This window comes from Lepidochelys kempii, chromosome 13 (genome assembly GCF_965140265.1).
Source record: "Lepidochelys kempii isolate rLepKem1 chromosome 13, rLepKem1.hap2, whole genome shotgun sequence".
Classification (NCBI taxonomy): Eukaryota; Metazoa; Chordata; order Testudines; family Cheloniidae; genus Lepidochelys; species Lepidochelys kempii.
Window position 1 is genome coordinate 29,466,628 of NC_133268.1, and position 19,348 is coordinate 29,485,975.

Here is a 19,348-nt window from a genome sequence, read left to right on the forward strand (position 1 = left end):
GACAAGGCCCTAGTTTCTAAGGACAAACAAAAACCACTTGTTTTATTACTCAAGAATCTCACAAACCAAGCCCTTCCTGCCTTATCACAAAGCAGCGAGAGCAACCGGCACTGGCCTCCTCTGCTTAGCCCTCCAGCGCCACTCTGTGAGGCCCGCCTGCTGGGTGCCTTGCCCTCCTCACAGGGCAGCACTCTGCTAGTGCGGCCTCCAAGGCGCTGGTTTCCGCACAGCGTGCTGACTCCCAGGGCGCTTTTCAAATGAGGTAGAGAGAAGAGCGGGTCATGAGGGCAGGGGCTTGTGCTCATTACAGAAACAGACAGATACCAAGGGAGGCTGTTCAGCCCAGGCTGGTCTCTACCTTCCAGGAGAGGCTCCCAGCCCTCACAGAACTTACCAATACACTGGTTGCCCCATTTGCCAGAGGTCCATAAGTGAGGTAGGAGTGGCCAGTTATCCAGCCGATGTCAGCCGTGCACCAGTAAATGTCCTCAGGATGATGATCAAACACATACTTAAAGGTAGCAGCAGTAAAAATCATATATCCACCCACCGTATGCACGACGCCCTGCAACAAGAACACATGATCAGCAGGGGATGCTTCAAAAGCAAAGCCACCCCCAGCCCAGCCCTCCCAAGCTGACCAGCACCAGACTGGCAAGTACCAGGAGCAGGTCTTCAGTGCCTGACCTGGAAAAGCACAGCCCCAGCCCAAAGCTACCACCTCTCCAGCTCAGAGCTCTTGCAAAGTGCAGCAGAAAAAACAGAACCGTAAACTAAGCACTTCATAGCGTGCTCCCATAACTGAAGTATGAGCATCGTTCATCTCTATCTTGCCCCAGGATATTAGAGACACGCCCCTATTACTGGTATCTCTGAGACCTATGGACTAGTTATTGTTACAGACATCATTTCTGGCCAGGGAAGCAATATGAGTTAGCTATTGTGAAAAATACCTTGGGTTTCCCAGTTGATCCACTGGTGTAAAGAATGAACAGCTCATCTTCAGCATCACACCACTCAGGCTCACACTCCTTGCTGGCATTCTTCATAAGCTCATGCCACCAAAGATCGACATGGGAATTCCATGGAGTCTGAAGAAAAGTGAAAGACAGAGGGGATGATCTCCAAAGTCAGCTAGAGTGGGCAAGCGGAGCACACTGTAGCAGAAGGCTAATCAGCTCGGAACACAGTGCTGCATGTTCCATGCCTCTGAACACACGCCTGCTGCAAAACCAGGCTTCAGAACCACAGCCTCCATTAAAACAAGGGATGTTTCCCACCTGCAGGACTACCAAGAAAACCTTTACAAAGCGACCCGAGCGTAACAGATGCAGTCTGCGAACAACCTGAAACTCCAGACTAACCCCCAACCCCCAAAAGAACTTGGCAGTGCAGTTAGTATCCAAATACCTAGCCCAAGGGACGCTGTGCCAATGGGTATTCGTCAAGCCTCCAGGTTTTACTTTATTAGACGCTGCACAGATGCTCAACTGGTCAAAGAACCAGGGGCCGTGCTGCAGCATTTGGGTCCAGTCTGCTGTGGAGGACACAGGCCTCAAGAGGGAGACAGCAGCAACGTGGCTCAAGGCCTTTCCTGGCCATCAGTACCAAACTGGGAGAGCTAGTGGCCATTAACCTCAGTCAGCTACTGTTCATGTAACTGAATATCTCCCCTCTAAGGAACACCATCCCTTCCGAGCTACGCATGGACAAACCTGACGTGCTCTCCTACCTTACTGGAGAGGCAGCATTGCACTGCCCTGCATGGAGCTCGGACAGGGCGGGGTGCTGGCCAGTACACAGGAGAAAGGGCAGGGTTAATAGCCAGCTAGAAAGCCAAGCACAACACCCCTTTGTGCTTCCACTGCCCATCAAGCCATAGAATCTGGCCCGGCAAAGACTCGCCCACCTCCCAAGAGCCCCGCCAGGCTGTTCTCAACACAACATTCTTTGGCACTTTGTTCAGTCTAGTTTTAAGGTGTCCCAAGTGATGGGGCTTGCAGCCCTTATGGAAACTTATGTTCCACTCACCACCATCACTTAGGTTAGCTGTAGGTTTCAGAGTAACAGCCGTGTTAGTCTGTATTCGCAAAAAGAAAAGGAGGACTTGTGGCACCTTAGAGACTAACCAATTTATTTGAGCATAAGCTTTCGTGAGCTACAGCTCACTTCACCGGATGCATACTGTGGAAAGTGTAGAAGATCTTTTTATACACACAAAGCATGAAAAAACAGTGGGGTGGGAGGAGGTATTTTTTCATGCTGTAGCTGTGAGATTGCCCCCTAGTGCCCTCAGTGCAGCCCTGCACAAGTTTCCTTTCTTCGATCCCCAAATAAACTCCACGCAGGGCTCTCCGGTCCAATCACAATAGCCCTCCTTAGGGTTTGATTTACTAACAAAGTTCAAAACAAAACACAAGCGTTTTCTCTCCAGTCAGGTACAGCTCAAACTCCCCGGCTCTGCTCGGAGTACTTCCTGCCCTAGCAGGCTACTCTCAGCTGTTCCCAGCAGCAGCAATTCCCCAGAGGCAGGGATAGAACTTCTTCAAGGGACAGCAGAGAAGAAGGCTGGGCTGTTGTCTGATGGGAGGAGGAAGTGGATTCAGCATTGTAGGAACATAGGGTTTTGTAGCAATTCCTACAATGGAGTTAAGGTCTAACTTTCCTGAAGCAAGAGGGATTATATCCATTATGGTTTGGTCTTGTCTAACATAACTAAGGAGACCCTCATTACCCACCATATAGGAATCCTTTGTTAGAGACCAGGTGGGCAAGGTAGTATCTTTTATTGGACCAATACCAGATATTCCCTTATCCAGCTTGTGTCTCTAATATCCTGGGACTGACACAGCTACAACTATACTGCATAATCCTTTATTGGGATTCAGCTATGTCTGTGTCTTCCATGGTAGCCTGTGGCAGAGAGTTCCACACATAATTATGAACTAAGTAAGACTATTCCTTTTTTTCCAGTGCTAAACTTGTTGCCTATAAAATTCCTTGAATGATTCCTTGTTCCTCTATTATGAGAATGGGAGATCCTGTTGCCCAATCTCCCTTCTCTATGTTGTCTCTATCACATCCCTTCTTACACATTTCCTCTCTAAACAGTCCTAATCTTTCACACTCTCTTTATATGGCAGTATATTACTAAATTTTCCTCGCCCATCTCTGCATCCCTCTCCCCCACATCCCTTCTGCTATATCCTTTTTGAGACAGGCTGATCAGAAGCAAAAATAGCATTCTGGGTGAGGGCAGATCAATTTAAATGAGATACAATGTTCTTTCCAAGACCTATGATTTTGCTCCCCTTTGAGCAGATAATTTCACTGAGCTGTACACAGAAATGCTTCTGTCTTTCTCTTGAATGATTAGTTAGCTTGGAATCCATCAATGTGTTGGAGAAACTCAAATTATTTTAACCCACAGTATCTTGTACTCATCCTCAGTGGCATTAATATGTTATCACGTACTCTGCCCACACTCCTGGCTTTGTTATCAGAGGTCCCTTGGAAGTTCTTCACACACAGTTATTTACATTAGTGAAGACTACAATCTGAAAGTTTTGCCATTTTACTTTCCCTTGTAGAACGGAACTTCATGGCAACCCACTATGAACGTCTATCAATATTGAAAACACCACATTTATTCCTACTCTGTTTCCTGTGTCAGCCAGTTTCTGATACATGACAGTGCTTTGCCTCTCAGCCCATGACTATTTGGTTTCCTTAATAGCCCTCTTGTGGAAGACTGATCAAAGGCATTTTGAAAGCCCAAATAAATATCAGTGGGTTCTCCTTTACCTACCATTTTGCTGACATGTTCAGAATCACAAATCAGATGGAGAAAGTGAATAAAGAAATTTTATTTACCCCCTTCACATAACACAAGAACCAGGGGTCACCTGATTAAATTAATAGGCATCAGGTTTAAAAACAAAACAAACTAAAGGAAGTATTTCTTCACACAAGACACAGTCAACCTGTGGAACTAGTTGCCAGGGGATGTTGTGAAGGCCAAAATTACAATTGTGGTAAAAAAAGAACTAGATAAGTTCACGGAGGATATTGGCCAAGATGGTCAGGGATGCAACCTCATGCTCTAGGTAACCATAAGCATCTAACTGCCAGAAGCTAGGACTGGACGACAAAGAATGGATCACTTGATGATTGCCCTGTTCTCTTCGTTCCCTCTGAAGCACCTGGCCCCAGCCACTGGCAGAAGACAGGATACTGGGCTAGATGGACCATTGGTCTGACCCAGTCTGGCTGTTCTTATGTTCTAGTAGATTAGATGCATGAATTTGTTTGTCCCTATTATGTTAATCTAGGCATTGTTATAACTAACTTTAGTGATTGCTTAGACCGATTTACTTGATGCTGAAGCAATGTTCACGCGCCTGATTTCCTGAGTCACCCACAGTGCCTTTCTGAAAGCAATGTATGTTGGCTACTCTCGAGAAGATGAGCTGATTTTAATAAGTGACTGGTATTACTGCTAGTGGGTAAGCCACATTGTGAGTTCCTTCAGAACTCCTGGATGTATCATCCAGGCCTGGTGACTTCTTGCAATTTAGTAACTAACGTACTTCAACACCTCTGACCCCTCAGTCTGACAGTGGCTCCTGTCTGTTAACCTAAGGAGTATGTCTGGAGTAGCTCTCTCCCCAGCACCCACTGCAGTGACACTCAGGTAACAATATCCGCGCAAATAGTCATTTAGCTTCTCCGAATTGCTGCTTTTACTCCCTAGTAGTTCAGCAGACCCACCAGCTCACCCCAAGCTTCCTGCTTCTGCAATATACGTAGAGAATTCCTTCTTGTTTGTGTGTATATCCCTTTGGCTATCTGTTCCTCCAGAGCCCTCGTAGCCCTCCTAGCTTCCCTCTTACATGACATGGCTCATACTCCTTTCTATTGGCAAATCTTGACTTTATCTTGCCAGTTACCCACACTGTGCTATCTTGGCCAGTCTGCTCCCACAGGGCGACACAAGTCCCGGGTGACTCCGTTATGGCGGTTTACTTAACCATCCTGCAAAGTAGAGTAGAGAGATTTCTGAACATTTCCTCCTTTTTGACTTCAGAGCCTTTTTTAGCTACTTCCTCTATTTTTCAATACCCCTTCTCTATAGTTGATGTCACCATGCTAGTTTTCGGTAGAGTTCTTCCCCTGAGGATGTTGCATTCAATTATATTGTGCTCACTATTACTTATGGGTCAAGTAGTAATTATAGTTGAGCCAACTCCTGTTTGTTCTTCGGACTAAGTTGAGAGCAGCCTCTGCTCGTATGTGCTCTAGAAATTAGCTAATATAATTCTCTTGGCTTCTGTCCCGCCGCTTGGGACAGGCCGTCTGCTCATTCCCAAGGCTATGGCAGGAATTAGTGAGATACCAGAGAACACAGGGCGACAGCGATGATCTTCAAAACAAAAAGGTGGGATTTTCACAAGGGCCTAAGGGAGGTCAGCACCAAACTCCCATTGACCTGAGAACCTAATTCCCTCAGGCTCCCTCAAGCATCCCAGCCTAAGATCTGGGCAAACCTTCTGTTAATGGAAACAGTAGGTGTGCAGTGTCCACGCCCAGAGTAGCAGCATCTTGCCAGCAGGAACAGGATATCCTGCTGCAGTTTTTCCTGGAGCCACTCTGTGCCCCTTCCTGCCCAGCCTCCATTTACCCATGTCAGCATGCTGATAGGGGACAGCCAGTACATGAGAGAAGTGGTGAACAGCAAGATAGGCCCATTCCCCTGCTATGTTAATATGGGTGGTAACACAAGGCAAACACCTTATCACCAAACTGATAAGAGACTGTATTCCAAGGAGCTGGTGCGAGGGCTGGGTGAGCTCCTGCTTGTTCAGATGAGCCTACTGCTTAACATGGTCTCACGCACCACACTGTGCCATGGACAGCTGCACTGCCTAGCCACCTCCTTTACAATGCAGAACGCTTTCTGAAGAGCCCCCTTCATCCAGACGGAGCCCTACATGCGAGCTCCTTTTTCACGGAAGTTAGGCATTAAAGCTGCAGGCTCCCTGCTGCACAAAAACCCCTTTCACTTACCCGTGTCCATGTCTGTGCGGTTAGAAAAAACATGACATTTGAAAAGGAACATCAGTAAGGGGTTTAGTGAGGATTAGTAGCAGAGCTCTCCTTCCACAGAACAGCAATTGGAAAGTTAACTTCAATTAGTGCCAACTTCACTAAAGGAGGCTAATTTTAAGAACTGTTTTTAAAGGTAAACAGATTAAATGTCATCCAAATACTGGACACAAGGTGCGTATATCTGCCGTGAGCATGTTGTGTATTGTGCTGCTCTCTCCACACCACTCCACACCATCAAAATATAACTAGGGCTTCTGCACTAGCCATTTACGAAGGGGAAAGAAACAGGCAGGGATATTACCATCAAACAAACCCTGACCCACATTACGAGAGTCTCTGATATTTGTTTCTCCATTTACGCCTCTGCACATTCATGCAACTACAGAAGATTTCTAAAACGTTAACACAACAAGGTTAGCATCCCCACCCCATCCCAGGGGAGTGGTCTGCAGACCCGGGGTAACTACTGCCAAGGGGGTCAGTGAGTCTACCACTAACATGCAACTGCTGGTAACCCGATTAGGAAGATACACGTGGCTGTGCAGACAGAGAGAGAGAGAGCTGTTAGAGACATGGAGCACTCAGAGGGAAGCAAAGGACACAGGCGCTGAGAGGAGGAAGCTGCTGCTAGATGTAAATACCTTGGGATGGAATCTCTTTGAGCTCTCAGTCTCTTTTTCCTGTTAAAAATCCACAAAGAGGGCGTGTGAGTTGAGAAGTGGAGGATCCACATTGGGCCTTTGTCCACTTCTGTGCACGCAGGGAGTTTTCCGGGCTAGCGTCAGCAGGCAACACGTTCCTATGTTCAGGGTGACGGACACTCAGCCAGGAGGGACTCTCTGAATGAATGCCTGCCCTTCGTTTCCACTTCAGTTTCACTCCCTAGAGATTCACTTCTTCTGCTAAGCACTGTGCAGGCCACCACCTCCGAGTGTGCACCCAGCCCGTTGGGAGTAAAATCACAGACCAGTTACACAGCTATTTAACCCTCACATAGTGTGTTCAGTGCAGGAGCAGCAAGTGCAGGTGGAAGGGGACAGGTATGGACCCAGGACTAAATATCAGCATTTCAGAGAGCGCTTAAATGGATTTACCAGGAGGAGGTGTTGAGTAATGAACAGCACCCCACAGCGTCCATCACCCTTTTAGGATTGACAAATAGTTACTCAGCCCTAGGTTACAGGCACACCCTGACAAGCAGGGCCCAGACAATATGTACCCAGTGTAAAGGCAGGCGCCACCATGGCGAGAGAAAGGACAGACTACAGCCTATAGATCAGGTGAACGGAAGCAGAACCCTAGGCTGCAGTCAATCTATTCCTTTAAAATGAAGTGTGCCCACTATTTTCCCTGTATTTAGAACTACCCAGCATGGCTAACAGGCCGGAGTCGCAGTGAAGACCAACATAAAGGGCCAGATTGTCAGGAACAAGAGGGGGACATGCTGCCCCCTACAAAACAGTGCTACCATCACAGATCACCAGCATGCCTATCCAAACTGGAGCCTGCACATCCATGCATGCAAATACCTCATTTGCTGTGCACACATTTTTTGAAAGGTGCATATGGACCATTACCTTGAAAACATCCCCAAGGAGCATTCACTAAGCCCTCCCCCTGGAGCATGAGAGATTGCTTTCCACACTTGAGCGAGCAAGCGTCAAACCTGCAATGTATTCCCACTATTTCTACAATGGTCAGTTACCATGACGACATGTCGGAATAGCAGCTCTCCCAACACTCAGTCTCCTACCCAGTCGGGTCACGCTTGGGACCGCTGGATTCTCTACCATAGATGTGACGGACAGTACAGGCACTGATCTGTGAAAGCACCTAGCAAACAGGGCAGAAGGAACAGCCTCTAGGCACTAACAGGAGCTTTTGCAATCTTGGGGAACTGGCAAGGAGGGATTCCATCTCCACAAGTGGGCTGTGGTCTCCTTCCAGCGAGAGGAGGCAGAGATGGGCAGCATGTCTCTTGAAGTGTGCATGTGCACAGCATGACTGCACGCCCCCTCAAATACTTGGACACCATGGTCAGAGCATCTCCCTCCTTTTTCAGTCTCCTGCACTGCTCTGGCTTCCACCCCTGCCTGAAGTGTTCTCCAGGCATCCGGCCCCAAGCTCCTTAGCCCACCTTCAGCTGTGCTGGAGAATCACAGCAAGCTCTCAGGCCCAGCAAGGCCACATTTCACAGAGCTCTCCCGCCACCACAGAGGGAACAGACAAGACTGCACTCAGGAAACATGCTAAAAACAGTCTGAAATCCCATAGGGCATAAGTGTCGGGCTGTGCAGGGCGATGCCCAGGGACCTGTCCAAAGGTGGTACCTACACTTCCCATGCCCGATCCTTCCCCTAGAGAGACAAGCTATCTTCTAGAATGCAATGAAGTTGCTAATCACATAGAGAATTCCACCCTGCCAAGCTGCACTGCTTTCAGCTCCCTCTGCAAGGGGAGAGGACACTTGCCCTAGGGTCCCTAAAATAATTTTATAGGCAGCTGGTTTCTCTCAGATGGGAGAAAGCCCTGCCTTGTATTCTGGTTGCCTCTGAGATAGCTGGACATTTACTGATAAAACAAGACCCTGTGCCTTGCCTGAAGAAGCAAATGTCACGTGCCCAGCAACTGCAGCTGTGTGACCTTTCTAGTCAGCTACTACAATACTGTGCATTTGGTTTGCCCCCAGGCCACTCAGTGAAAGCTCCCATTTACCCACAGCTCAAGCCACTGCTCAGCTGATACAGCCCCCTCTCCCCATGCTGTTGGCAGGGAGATAGAGGCGAGGCTGGGAATCGGACTCAGCTGTCAGGGTTATAGGCACTTTCTAGGAAGACTTCTCATTGTGCCTGGGAGGGGAGGTGGCTATTTTCGTTCAGAAGGAAAATTCCTCTGCCAGAGAGGAACACATCTCCTTCTAGCTCCTGGGCTGCTCAGCTCATGGAAACTTGCACCAACATGGGTACCCCAGCCATTCCTTTTGGGGAGCTGCCGGGGGGAGTTTAAAGGAAACAGCAGGGTGCCAAGAGGCATTCAATCATTTTAGTGGGTGGGTGGTGGTTCTTGAGAGATCACATTGCACCATAAATCCCAAGAGGAGGGAACACGCAGCAGGGAAGAGTCTGAACACATAAAAGCCCAGAGACGTATTGCATTGGTGGTTGTACTGATCGATTTGTTGGGCTCACACCCAGAGCAATGAGAGAATCCCTCCTCCTAGCTTCCCACGGGAACCCACCTGTACATCCTGGCACAGCCTCTTCAGAGGTGGCGACTTGTTGCATATCCCATCTGACACCACTTCCTCCCTTCCCAAGTGCTTGACCACAATGCAGTTTCTCAGAGGGGAGTCTCTGCGAAGGGAAAGGGGGAGTCATTAGCTTGCTCCCGTACAGCCAGAGACCCGTTATACAGGCCGCTGTAGAGAGAACGAGGCTCTCACTGCACTGGCTGAGCGCGTGGGAGCTGCACAGCTCTCTGAGGCCAACATGCTGATTGTATGCAATTAGTTCCTGCTGAAAACAATCATTCCACCAGTAACGGCATGTGTTGTTACCCAGGCCGGCTTCCTCCCACAGCTGCTGTCTCAAGGAGCTAACGGGCAGAGCAGGGAGGGCACGGAGTCATATTGGATTCACCTCGTGTGTCTCCCTCTAACTGAGCACCTGAGCTTCCAGCCTCAACATCTAACTGAAACCTAACCCAACAGCAAGGCTACTACAGCAAACGGCTCAGCATTCACCATGACTCCACTGCTGGTGAGACCTGCACCTCCATCACGTCTCCCACCACCACTCATCTCCCTTCCCCGGGTCATCGCCAGATCCCTGGACTGTATTTCCTAGCAGCTCAGGGAAGGAGCTTTCCCAGGCAACTGGAAAGGAAAAACTTCAGTCAATTGTCTGGGTTTTTGTTGTTTTTGTTTTGCTTTTTGCCAAACAAACAAACAAACAAAAAAGAAAACAGTCAGAGGGCACCAGGTGAGATCAGCTTCCATCTATGCTACTGAGCACAGGTTACACACGAGACCAGACGGCCTGCACACCCGTAAGGTGCACAAGGTACAATATGAACATTTAGAAGAGCAGCTGAATGTAAAGAGGTGTCTTTTCAGTGTTGTATAAGTATGGGGAAAGGGATAGCTCAGTGGTTTGAGCATTGGCCTGCTAAACCCAGGGTTGTGAGTTCAATCCTTGAGGGGGCCATTTAGGGATCTGGGGCAAAAATTGGGGATTGGTCCTGCTTTGAGCAGCAGGTTGGACTAGATGACCTCCTGAGGTCCCTTCCAACTCTGATATTCTATGATATCTGGGCACACATTAGGGCTCTCCAAGTGCTGGTCACTTTATTTCCAGACCCTGTGGATTAATCACTCTCCAAATGGGTATTAGTAGGCTTAGGCCTATACCAAAAAGATGTCTCCGCTGATCAAGATCCCCTCATCCCAGGAGAACAGGAACTTACTTGTCTTTACATTTCTGCAGGGCGTCGTCTGCGATCTGCTTCAGGTTAATCAGCTTATCACCTCTATAAAAGGCATCTACAAAACAGTAAGTGAATCATTAAACTGGCTCACTAGCCAGGACAGCCTACAAATACTTGAAGGTCATTGGTATTAAAGAGGGGAATGAATGGTTCCGGGAGGATGACTGGAAGAGACTAAACGAAATGGGGAAGAGAATATTGGTGCAGGTGTCAGGAAAGGATGCCTGACAAGATCAACTGAACTACAGAAGACTCCTCTAAGGGAAGCGGTGAAATCCCCTCCTTCGGAGAGGTTCACATTTAGGCTGACCAAAACACCTGGAAATGTTCTGTAGGGAACAATCCTACATTGTCAGAATGCAGACTGCACGATCTAATAGGCCTTTCCCATTTCTCTGGTCAATTAATAATATAACCAGTGCTACAGAGAACATGGTTGGACAAAAGGCAGGGGACGAATATGCAAATCTCACTGCACTCCAGTTCCCTCCCCACTCTGAACTCTAGGGTACAGATGTGGGGACCCGCATGAAAGACCCCCTAAGCTTATTTCTACCAGCTTAGGGTAAAACTTCCCCAAGGCACAAACTCTTTGCCCTTGGAGGGTACGCTGCCACCACCAAGTGATTTAACAAAGAATCAGGGAAAGGACCACTTGGAGTTCCTATTCCTCCAAAATATCCCCCCAAGCCCTTACACTCCTTTTCTTGGGGAAGCTTGAGAATAATATCCTAACCAATTGGTTACAAAGTGATCACAGACCCAAACCCCTGGGTCTTAGGACAATAGAGAAATCAGTCAGGCTCTTAAAAGAAACAGAACTTTATTAGAAAGAAAAAAGGTAAAAGAAGCACCTTTGTAAAATTAGAAGGGAAGTTAATCTCACAGGGCAATCAGATTTAAAACACAGAGGATTCCCCTCTGGGCAAAACTTTAAAGTTACTATAAGAAAACCAGGAATACACCTTCCTCTCAGCACAGAGAAAATCACAAGCCAAAACAAAAGTAAACTAACGCATTTCCTTGCTATTACTTACTAATTCTAATGGAGTTGTATTGCTTGCTTTCTTGATCTCTCTCTGGCAAGCACACAGCACAGACAGACAAAAACCTTCCCCCCCTCCACCCCTAGATTTGAAAGTATCTTGTCCCCTTATTGGTCCTTCTGGTCAGGTGCCAGCCAGGTAATCTGAGCTTCTTAACCCTTTACAGGTAAAAGGATATTGTGCCTCTGGCCAGGAGGGATTTTATAGTAGTGTATACAGGAAGGTTGTTACCCTTCCCTTTATATTTATGACAGACTGACATCTTGCTTTACAAATTAAGATGTGTAGCAACACATTACTGAATTTATTCTAAATGCTACTGTTTCCTGGAGGGGTGGGAGGGCACCACATAAATGATGCATCTGGGAAACTGCATCAAGGAGCATCCAATTTATTTCAAAGAGAAAAGGTGACGCAAAGTTAGTTTTTGAAAATACACTTGCTATGAAGAGTTGGCAGCAACACAAGCCACTGAGCAAAGTGCACAGGCTGCTTTTAATTCTCTGCTGTTTATCAGGAAAGGGGAAACCGTTACTAAAGCATATTTGCCAGCAGAACGTAGCCCGGAACTGGCAATTCTATTCAGAAACAACTCCTTCCCCCACCCCATCTGAACAGAATTTCCCATTTGCAGGAATATATTTTCCCTGCATTAATAGTTAATCTAGTTTTAAAAATAACGTATTTCCATAGCTAACGCTGTGGTTATGGACCTGCAAGGCAGAGGGGAGTATTTTACCTGCCGTAATGAGGAGAGAACAATTGGAATCGAGAATCCGTTCGCAAAGGGAGTCTGCTGAGAAACCTGCAAACTGACAAAAGAACACATTCAACTCAGCAGCAAAGGATGCTGAAATGCTGGGAATTACAGGATTCAAAAAGGCAACAGAGAGCCTACATGCACTAATGGATACTGCCAGAGGGCCAGGAGGTGCACTGGGCTCCAGTGGGCCAGTCAAATACCTGAGGCTCCCTTTGGAGAAGGGCAAGGTGATGGCCCCCTCCAGACTCCTACCACAATACAGCTCGCAGAGCAAAGCAAAAAGCTGCTCCACTTTTAAACTCAAGTCTTTTAGGGAGGGCAAGTGGGATAGGAAATGGCACCTTAATTTTGGCTGCCATCCATCTCGTAATCACTGCCCATCTTAACAACTCTTCGCAGCCCTCTGTCACTCCGCCACAGGAAAACTATCTATATCCCAAGCACTGGCTCTGAATTTAGCATAATTCCCAGCAGTTGCTCCTACCACAATGGAGTGAAGCGCTCCAATCCTGGCACAGGCAAGCATGGCAACAACCAGCTCAATAATCATTGGCATGTAGATAGAAACTCTGTCTCCTTTCTTTATGCCTGTGAAAAAGAAACAGAAGATATTTCCCATGCCGGCAGGGATGGAACAGCTAAGAGTTCAGTGGCATGAGGCTAGCAGAGATCTGAGCCCTGCTGCTCCTAGAGAAAGCATAGGAAACAACCACTACAGGAGATGGGAAATAGGATACAAAACCACAAGCTAGCAGAATGTTAATCAACGTCACTGCCACATGCAAAGAAGCTCTCAGTTTAAAGCTCAGCTGACAGGAGCCACTGGGTTGAATGTTTAACCCTGTATGCATTAATGTGTTTAATACGGATGCAAGGCCCCCACTGAAGACTTCCAGTGACATTCGCTTGAAGAGTAATAACTGACTAGCATTGTCATCACGATGTATAAAGCCAAAGAATCAAAAGTGCTTTCAAAGTTTTATATTGAAATGGCAACAGTATGAATGCCAGCGATTTCCAAGCCATGTATATGCAAATGCACAAGCGTGTGTGCACACACTTTGCTTTTGAAATCACTTAAGTTCTTTGTAAGGCACCTGGAATGGTTACTGCAACAGGGTGCCACTCTATGCAATGCCCCTTTAAAGAGATACCAATGTAACCAGCTTCCAGTGCTATCATCAAAACCTCTAGTAGGTTATAACCGACACCTTGCTAGGAACTTAACTAAACACAGTAATGGATCTAATAACAAGAATCTCTAGCTCTTGTATAGTGCTTATCAGTAGCTCTCAAAGCACTTTACATAGGCTAGTATCTTTAGCCCCATTTTAAAGATGTGGAAACGGGTGCACAGAATACAGGCCCGTGGCAAAGCTGGGAACCCAGGTCCCAGTCTGGTGCCCTCGTCCCTAGGCAATACCACCTCCCACATCAGAGCAGCATAAAGGTGAGTTAAGTCAGGTACCTTGTTCCCGGAGAACATTGGCAAATTGGCAGACCTTGTGCATCAACTCGCTGTATGAGATCTTCATGGAATCCCCGGGTTCATTCCCTTCCCTGCAAAAACAGAAATCAAGATTCATTCGGAGAGGTTTACAAGGATAAGCAGTAGCTGTGTATCTTCAGTGCAGCTCTCAGCACAGCCTATAGTCTCTAATGAGCTGCCCTTCTGAGCAGAAAGGGCCAAAGCCCACCCTTCTCACCTCAAGCCAAACTCGCAATGGCAGTAGGATTTAATCCAGAGTCACAGCCAAGCTGAAACCCAGCTCCAGGACAGGGCAGCATGAATGGAAGCAATCAGAATTCACTCAGCAGCACTGAATTTCCAGTCTCCAAGGGTGGGGAGGGTCACAAACAGTACAGATGGCAAGAGCCAAAGGCACCCCTGCCACATAGAAACTCATGCGGTGCATCCCATCATGAGCACATGTGTTGGAGAACAAAGCCCAGATCTGCTGCGCTGCATCTTGTACATGCTCACCCCAGTGGGGCATGCACACGTGGACTCCTGGAAATCCAGGCCAGTGTCACCACTGGTGACTCGGCCACAGCCAGGACAGCTGCAAAATGAAAGAGCTGAGTAGGACAGGGAAGGCTCCCCTCTTTCCCAGTTCCCTGCCTGCTGGGGTAATGCGGAGAAGCACCCAAAGACTTTTAAAAGGCTCGCCTACACTGCAGTGCCCTGTCTGTAGCCCCCACTGGGTCTGCACTGACTAATGTGAATGCTCCCTGCCACAGACAAGGCACACATTCAGAGGCTCAGAATGTGTCATGATGGGATGAAAGCTGAGAGCGGTCACTCAGAGAGAGAAGAAGTGCAAAATGCCGCATCCCAGAGAAGTGCTTGCTGCCATACTGGGCAAGACAGCAAGACACCAAGGGATTTGTTTTTAATTTGATAACATGCTGCAGCCACCCCAGTGAAGTGCACGGGGCGTGGCTCATGGTTAGTCAAAGGGTTAACATGGGGGATGCAAACAATACCAGCCAGCAGACTTCCTACCCCACTGACCGGAGTTAGCGCCAATGGAAAGGAATATACAACCTTGGCCCCTTCCAATGAGACAGCACTGAGCAGTTCTCTACCAGATCCTGCCAGCACACAAGTTTCAGTTATCTTTCCAGAATCGTGAGTCTCCGGCTCCTTCTCACCTGCATCCAGGATGGACCCTACATGGCTCCGGACAGCACAAGTGGTGCCTCTGGGGAGAAGGCAGAACCATACCTGCATGCTGCCCCCTGCTCAGGGAAGCAGAGCCCTCCTGGAGCTCTCCCCTGACGGACACTGCCCAAACAACAATGCTTGCATGGTCGTGGTGCAGCAAAGAATATTCTAACTTGGGAGCACAGACCCAGCAGTTTAAAGCATCTGAAAATCTACAGCCTACAGAGGTAGCAGCTGAGCCCTAGCTCAGCCTGCTCCCTGGACACCCACATCTAGACATGAAAGGACAGCTGTGCCCACAGAAGTGTGCGTATATGCATACATGCTGCCCAAGCCCTACACCCATCTGCACACAGGTGTGCGACAGGCAACAGATCTTTCAATCAATGGCAACTGAAAATGGATTTCCATCTTGATCACAGGTGCCAGCATGGCCTCCGGCAAGAAGGAGAGAGTAAAATGAAGGGTGGGAAGTGAGCTAATCATTAGCACAGGAGGCTTGGGCCCTGTCAACACTAGAGGCAATTTTCAGACACTTCCCACCATTGCTAAGACCAGTTCAGCTCTGCCGCTACGAGCAACGCTGGGAACCCTTGTGTAGACCCACTTTGAGCGAGCTTAGATGACAGGAGGTTTAACCGTGGCAGCAGATGGCAGCCCACTTGCATAGCGTTGTCATCATTGCCAACACAAGTAATTTGAACTAGGCAATTTGAGTGTGACCCTTGTGTAGACAGGATTTCAGGGTCAAGAGAGACTCGAGGAACTCTTCAGAGCTGGGGTAAAGCTGATGCAACTCAGCTGACTTGACGGATTGCACTGGCTTAGACCAGGTAAGAACTTGGCCCCAGAATTCCATTCTTGATTCTGCCAGGGAGTTTCTCAGTGACTAAGTTGAATCCAGCCCTCTACTGAATGTGACTCTCTGAATGAGAACAGAGAAGGGGAGTTGCTTCTTCCACTTACACTCAAGCAACAGGGCATGACCTAGACACAGCCCTCAGAAGAGCATTAGTAGAAACACGCAGCAGATGAATCCCACAGGGGGGCAAGTTGCATGAGGAGGGAGCGTGTCCCGACCACAGGTGCAGCTGGGTGCTCTGACATACAGCACAGCATGCTCCAGTGCCAGCAGAATTCTGTCCTGGCCAGCAGGGCAGGTTTGCTTTAGCCAAGGACACAGCAAGCAGCGCGTCTGCTCCCCTGCCCCAAGCTGTCTGGGGTAAAGTATGCCACATGCTGCCTATCAGGGAGTATGTACAACAGTCACCCCACAAGGGGATGGGAGGCTCAGCAAGCGAGTAAAGCCCTAGGATCCTCCCTCAATAGTTACTGAACTTCAGTGCTCACTGGGATTGTTCCAGGATGGCTTGGCTTCCTGCCTCAAGTGTTACTTGGTTGCATTTATTTCCTGTGCCATTAACACATTATTACATCAGCAGCCCCCTACACGCTCCCTCCCTGGCAACAAACTCCAAAGAAGCCCATTTGTTTCAGGCGAGGGTGGTGTCTGCTGGGGTAAGATGAGCCGATCACTACACCATGATGCAGCAGCCAATGAGAACAGATTACACTTCCCACCCTGCACTCTGCAGAGGGTCAGAGCAGTGTGGAGACTGCAATCCTGGCAGGCAGCTACAGAGCCAGAACTGGGAAACAAATCCAGAGATGCCAAGGCCAGGAGGGACCATTAGGATCACCTAACCTGACCTCTCCTGTACAACACAAACCAGAGACCTTCCCAACAATCATTCCTAGAGCAGATCTGTTAGAAAAACAGCCCATCTTCATTTAAAAATTGCCCACCATGGAGAATCCACAGCAACCCTTGTTCCAAGAGTTAATTACCCTCACTGTTAAAATTTTACAGCCTATTTCCAGTCTGAATTTGTCTACCTTCAACTTCCAGACACTGGGTCGGGTTAGACCTTTCTCTGCTAGACTGAAGAGCCCTGTCATAAAGGGAAGGGTAAACACTTTAAAATCCCTTCTGGCCAGAGGAAAAACACTTTCACCTGTAAAGGGTTAAGAAGCTAGGATAACCTCGCTGGCACCTGACCACAATGACCTATGAGGAGACAAGAGACTTTCAAAGCTGGAGTGGGGGAGAAACAAAGAGTCTGGGTCTGTCTGTCTGATGCTTTTGCCGGGGACAGAACAGGAATGGAGTCTTAGAACTTAATAAATAATCTAGTTAGATATGCGTTAGATTCTGTTTGTTTAAATGGCTGAGAAAATAAGCTGTGCTGAATGGAATGGCTATTCCTGTCTTTGTGTCTTTTTGTAACTTAAGGTTTTGCCTAGAGGGATTCTCTACATTTTGAATCTAATTACCCTGTAAGGTATTTACCATCCTGATTTTACAGAGGTGATTCTTTTTACTTTTTCTTCTATTAAAATTCTTCTTTTAAGAAACTCAATGCTTTTTCATTGTTCTTAAGATCCAAGGGTTTGGGTCTGTGGTCACCTATGCAAATTGGTGACCACAAACCTTCCCCAGGAAGGGGGGTGCAAGGTTTATCAAACCTTCCCCAGGAAGGGGGGTGCAAGGTTTTGGTGAGGATTTTGGGGGGAAAGACGTTTCCAAACAGGCTCTTTCCTAATAAAATAAAACTGGTTAGACGTTTGGTGGTGGCAGCGTGTCACGGAGTCCCTGGGTGATGCTCTGGAACTGCTCCCCATAAAGCCAGTCAGGACTCTGGGGAAGTCTCCTTTCTGTGAGCAGCCTGTCTTCAGGACACAAAGCTCACACAAATTCCACCTTCCTGGGTCTGAACTGAGAGCATTCAGCATCCTCTGCCCCTCCGTGCGCTTCCCACAGCGAGTCCGCTCAGGCGGGGCTCCTGGGGAAGCCAGAGGGTCCTGCACCCCAACTTCGCAGTCAGACGTGACTCTCAGCCAGCCAGTAAAACAGAGGTTTATTAGACGACAGGAACATGGTCTAACACAGAGCTTGTAGGTGCAGAGAATCGGACCCCTCAGCTGGGTCCATTTTGGGGGGCAGTGAGCCAGACAACCACGTCTGCACTTCACTCCATGTCCCAGCCAGCCCCAAACTGAAAATCTCTCCAGCCCCTCCTCCTCTGGGTGTTGTTCCTTTCCCGGGCCAGGAGGTCACCTGATTCCTTTGTTCTCCAACCCTTTAGCTCTCACCTCGCAGGGGGGAAGGGCCCAGGCCATCAGTTGCCAGGAAACAGGGTGTTGGCCATTCTCTGTGTCCAGACCCCTGCACACACCTGCCCTCTAGGGCTCTGCAATGATCATACACCCTTACCCCACCCCCTAGATACTTAAGAACTGCATAGGGGAAACTGAGGCACCCCACACTATTCAGAGGAACCATTAAGAACAGTCCCACTTCGTCACACAGCGAAAGTCCAAGGGCAAAAGGTAAAATAGTTTGTACCTTGGGGAAGTTTTAACCTAAGCTGGTAAAGTAAGCTTAGGAGGTTTTCATGCAGGTCCCCACATCTGTACCCTAGAGTTCAGAGTGGGGAAGGAACCTTGACAAGCCCAGTATTAAATATTTGTTCCCCATGTAGGTACTTGCAGACTGTGATCAAGTCACTTGTTAACCTTCTCTTCGTTAAGCTAAATAGACTGAGCTCTGAATCTACCATTATAAGATATGTTTTCTAATCCTTTACGCATTCTTGTGGCTCTTCTCTAAACCCTTTCCAATTTATCAACACCTTCTTGAAATGATGTTCTAGAATGGAACACAGGATTACAGCAGCAGTCACACAAGTGCCAAATAGAGGTAAAATAACTTCTCTGCTCCTGCTTGAGATTCCCCTGTTTAAGCAGCGAAGGATTGCATTAGCCCTTTTGGTCACAGCAGCGTTCAGCTATCATCCATCACAACCCCCAAATCATTTTGAGTTGCTGCTTAACAGAATAGAGCCCCCCATTGTCTAAGTATGATCTACATTCTTTGTTCCTAGATGTACACATTTAGCCATATTAAAACACATACTGTTTGCTTGAGCCCAGCTTACCAAATGATCCAAATTGCTCTATCAGTGACAAGTTTACCACTCCCCCAATCTGTGTTTCACTTGCAAACTTTATCAGTGATAATTTTATGTTTACTTCCAGATCATAAACATGTTAAATAGCAGAGGGCCAAAACCAATTCCTGCGGCAGCCCACTAGAAATACACCCATTCAATGATGATTCCCAATTTACAATTATATTTTGAGACCAATCACTTCATCAGCTTTTAATCCACGTTGTGTGTGCCAGGTTAATTTTATATCTTTATAATTTTCTTAATC

General features: G+C 47.8%; 1 protein-coding gene across 4 annotated transcripts in view; it reads right to left on the reverse strand.

Moving 5' to 3' along the window:
• ACSS2 (acyl-CoA synthetase short chain family member 2) overlaps positions 1-19,348 on the reverse strand; it is a 79,038-nt gene that overhangs the window by 15,118 nt on the left and 44,572 nt on the right. For 3 of the 4 annotated variants that reach the window (XM_073309931.1, XM_073309934.1, XM_073309933.1), the window contains exons 3-10: positions 13,871-13,962; positions 12,887-12,990; positions 12,379-12,451; positions 10,573-10,648; positions 9,347-9,461; positions 6,750-6,788; positions 954-1,091; positions 395-565 (exon numbers count right to left, since the gene is read on the reverse strand). In XM_073309931.1, coding sequence (XP_073166032.1) covers positions 395-565; positions 954-1,091; positions 6,750-6,788; positions 9,347-9,461; positions 10,573-10,648; positions 12,379-12,451; positions 12,887-12,990; positions 13,871-13,962 — 808 coding nt within the window. The remainder of the gene's footprint in view (positions 1-394; positions 566-953; positions 1,092-6,749; positions 6,789-9,346; positions 9,462-10,572; positions 10,649-12,378; positions 12,452-12,886; positions 12,991-13,870; positions 13,963-19,348) is intronic. The other variant, XM_073309932.1, reaches the window with a different exon arrangement.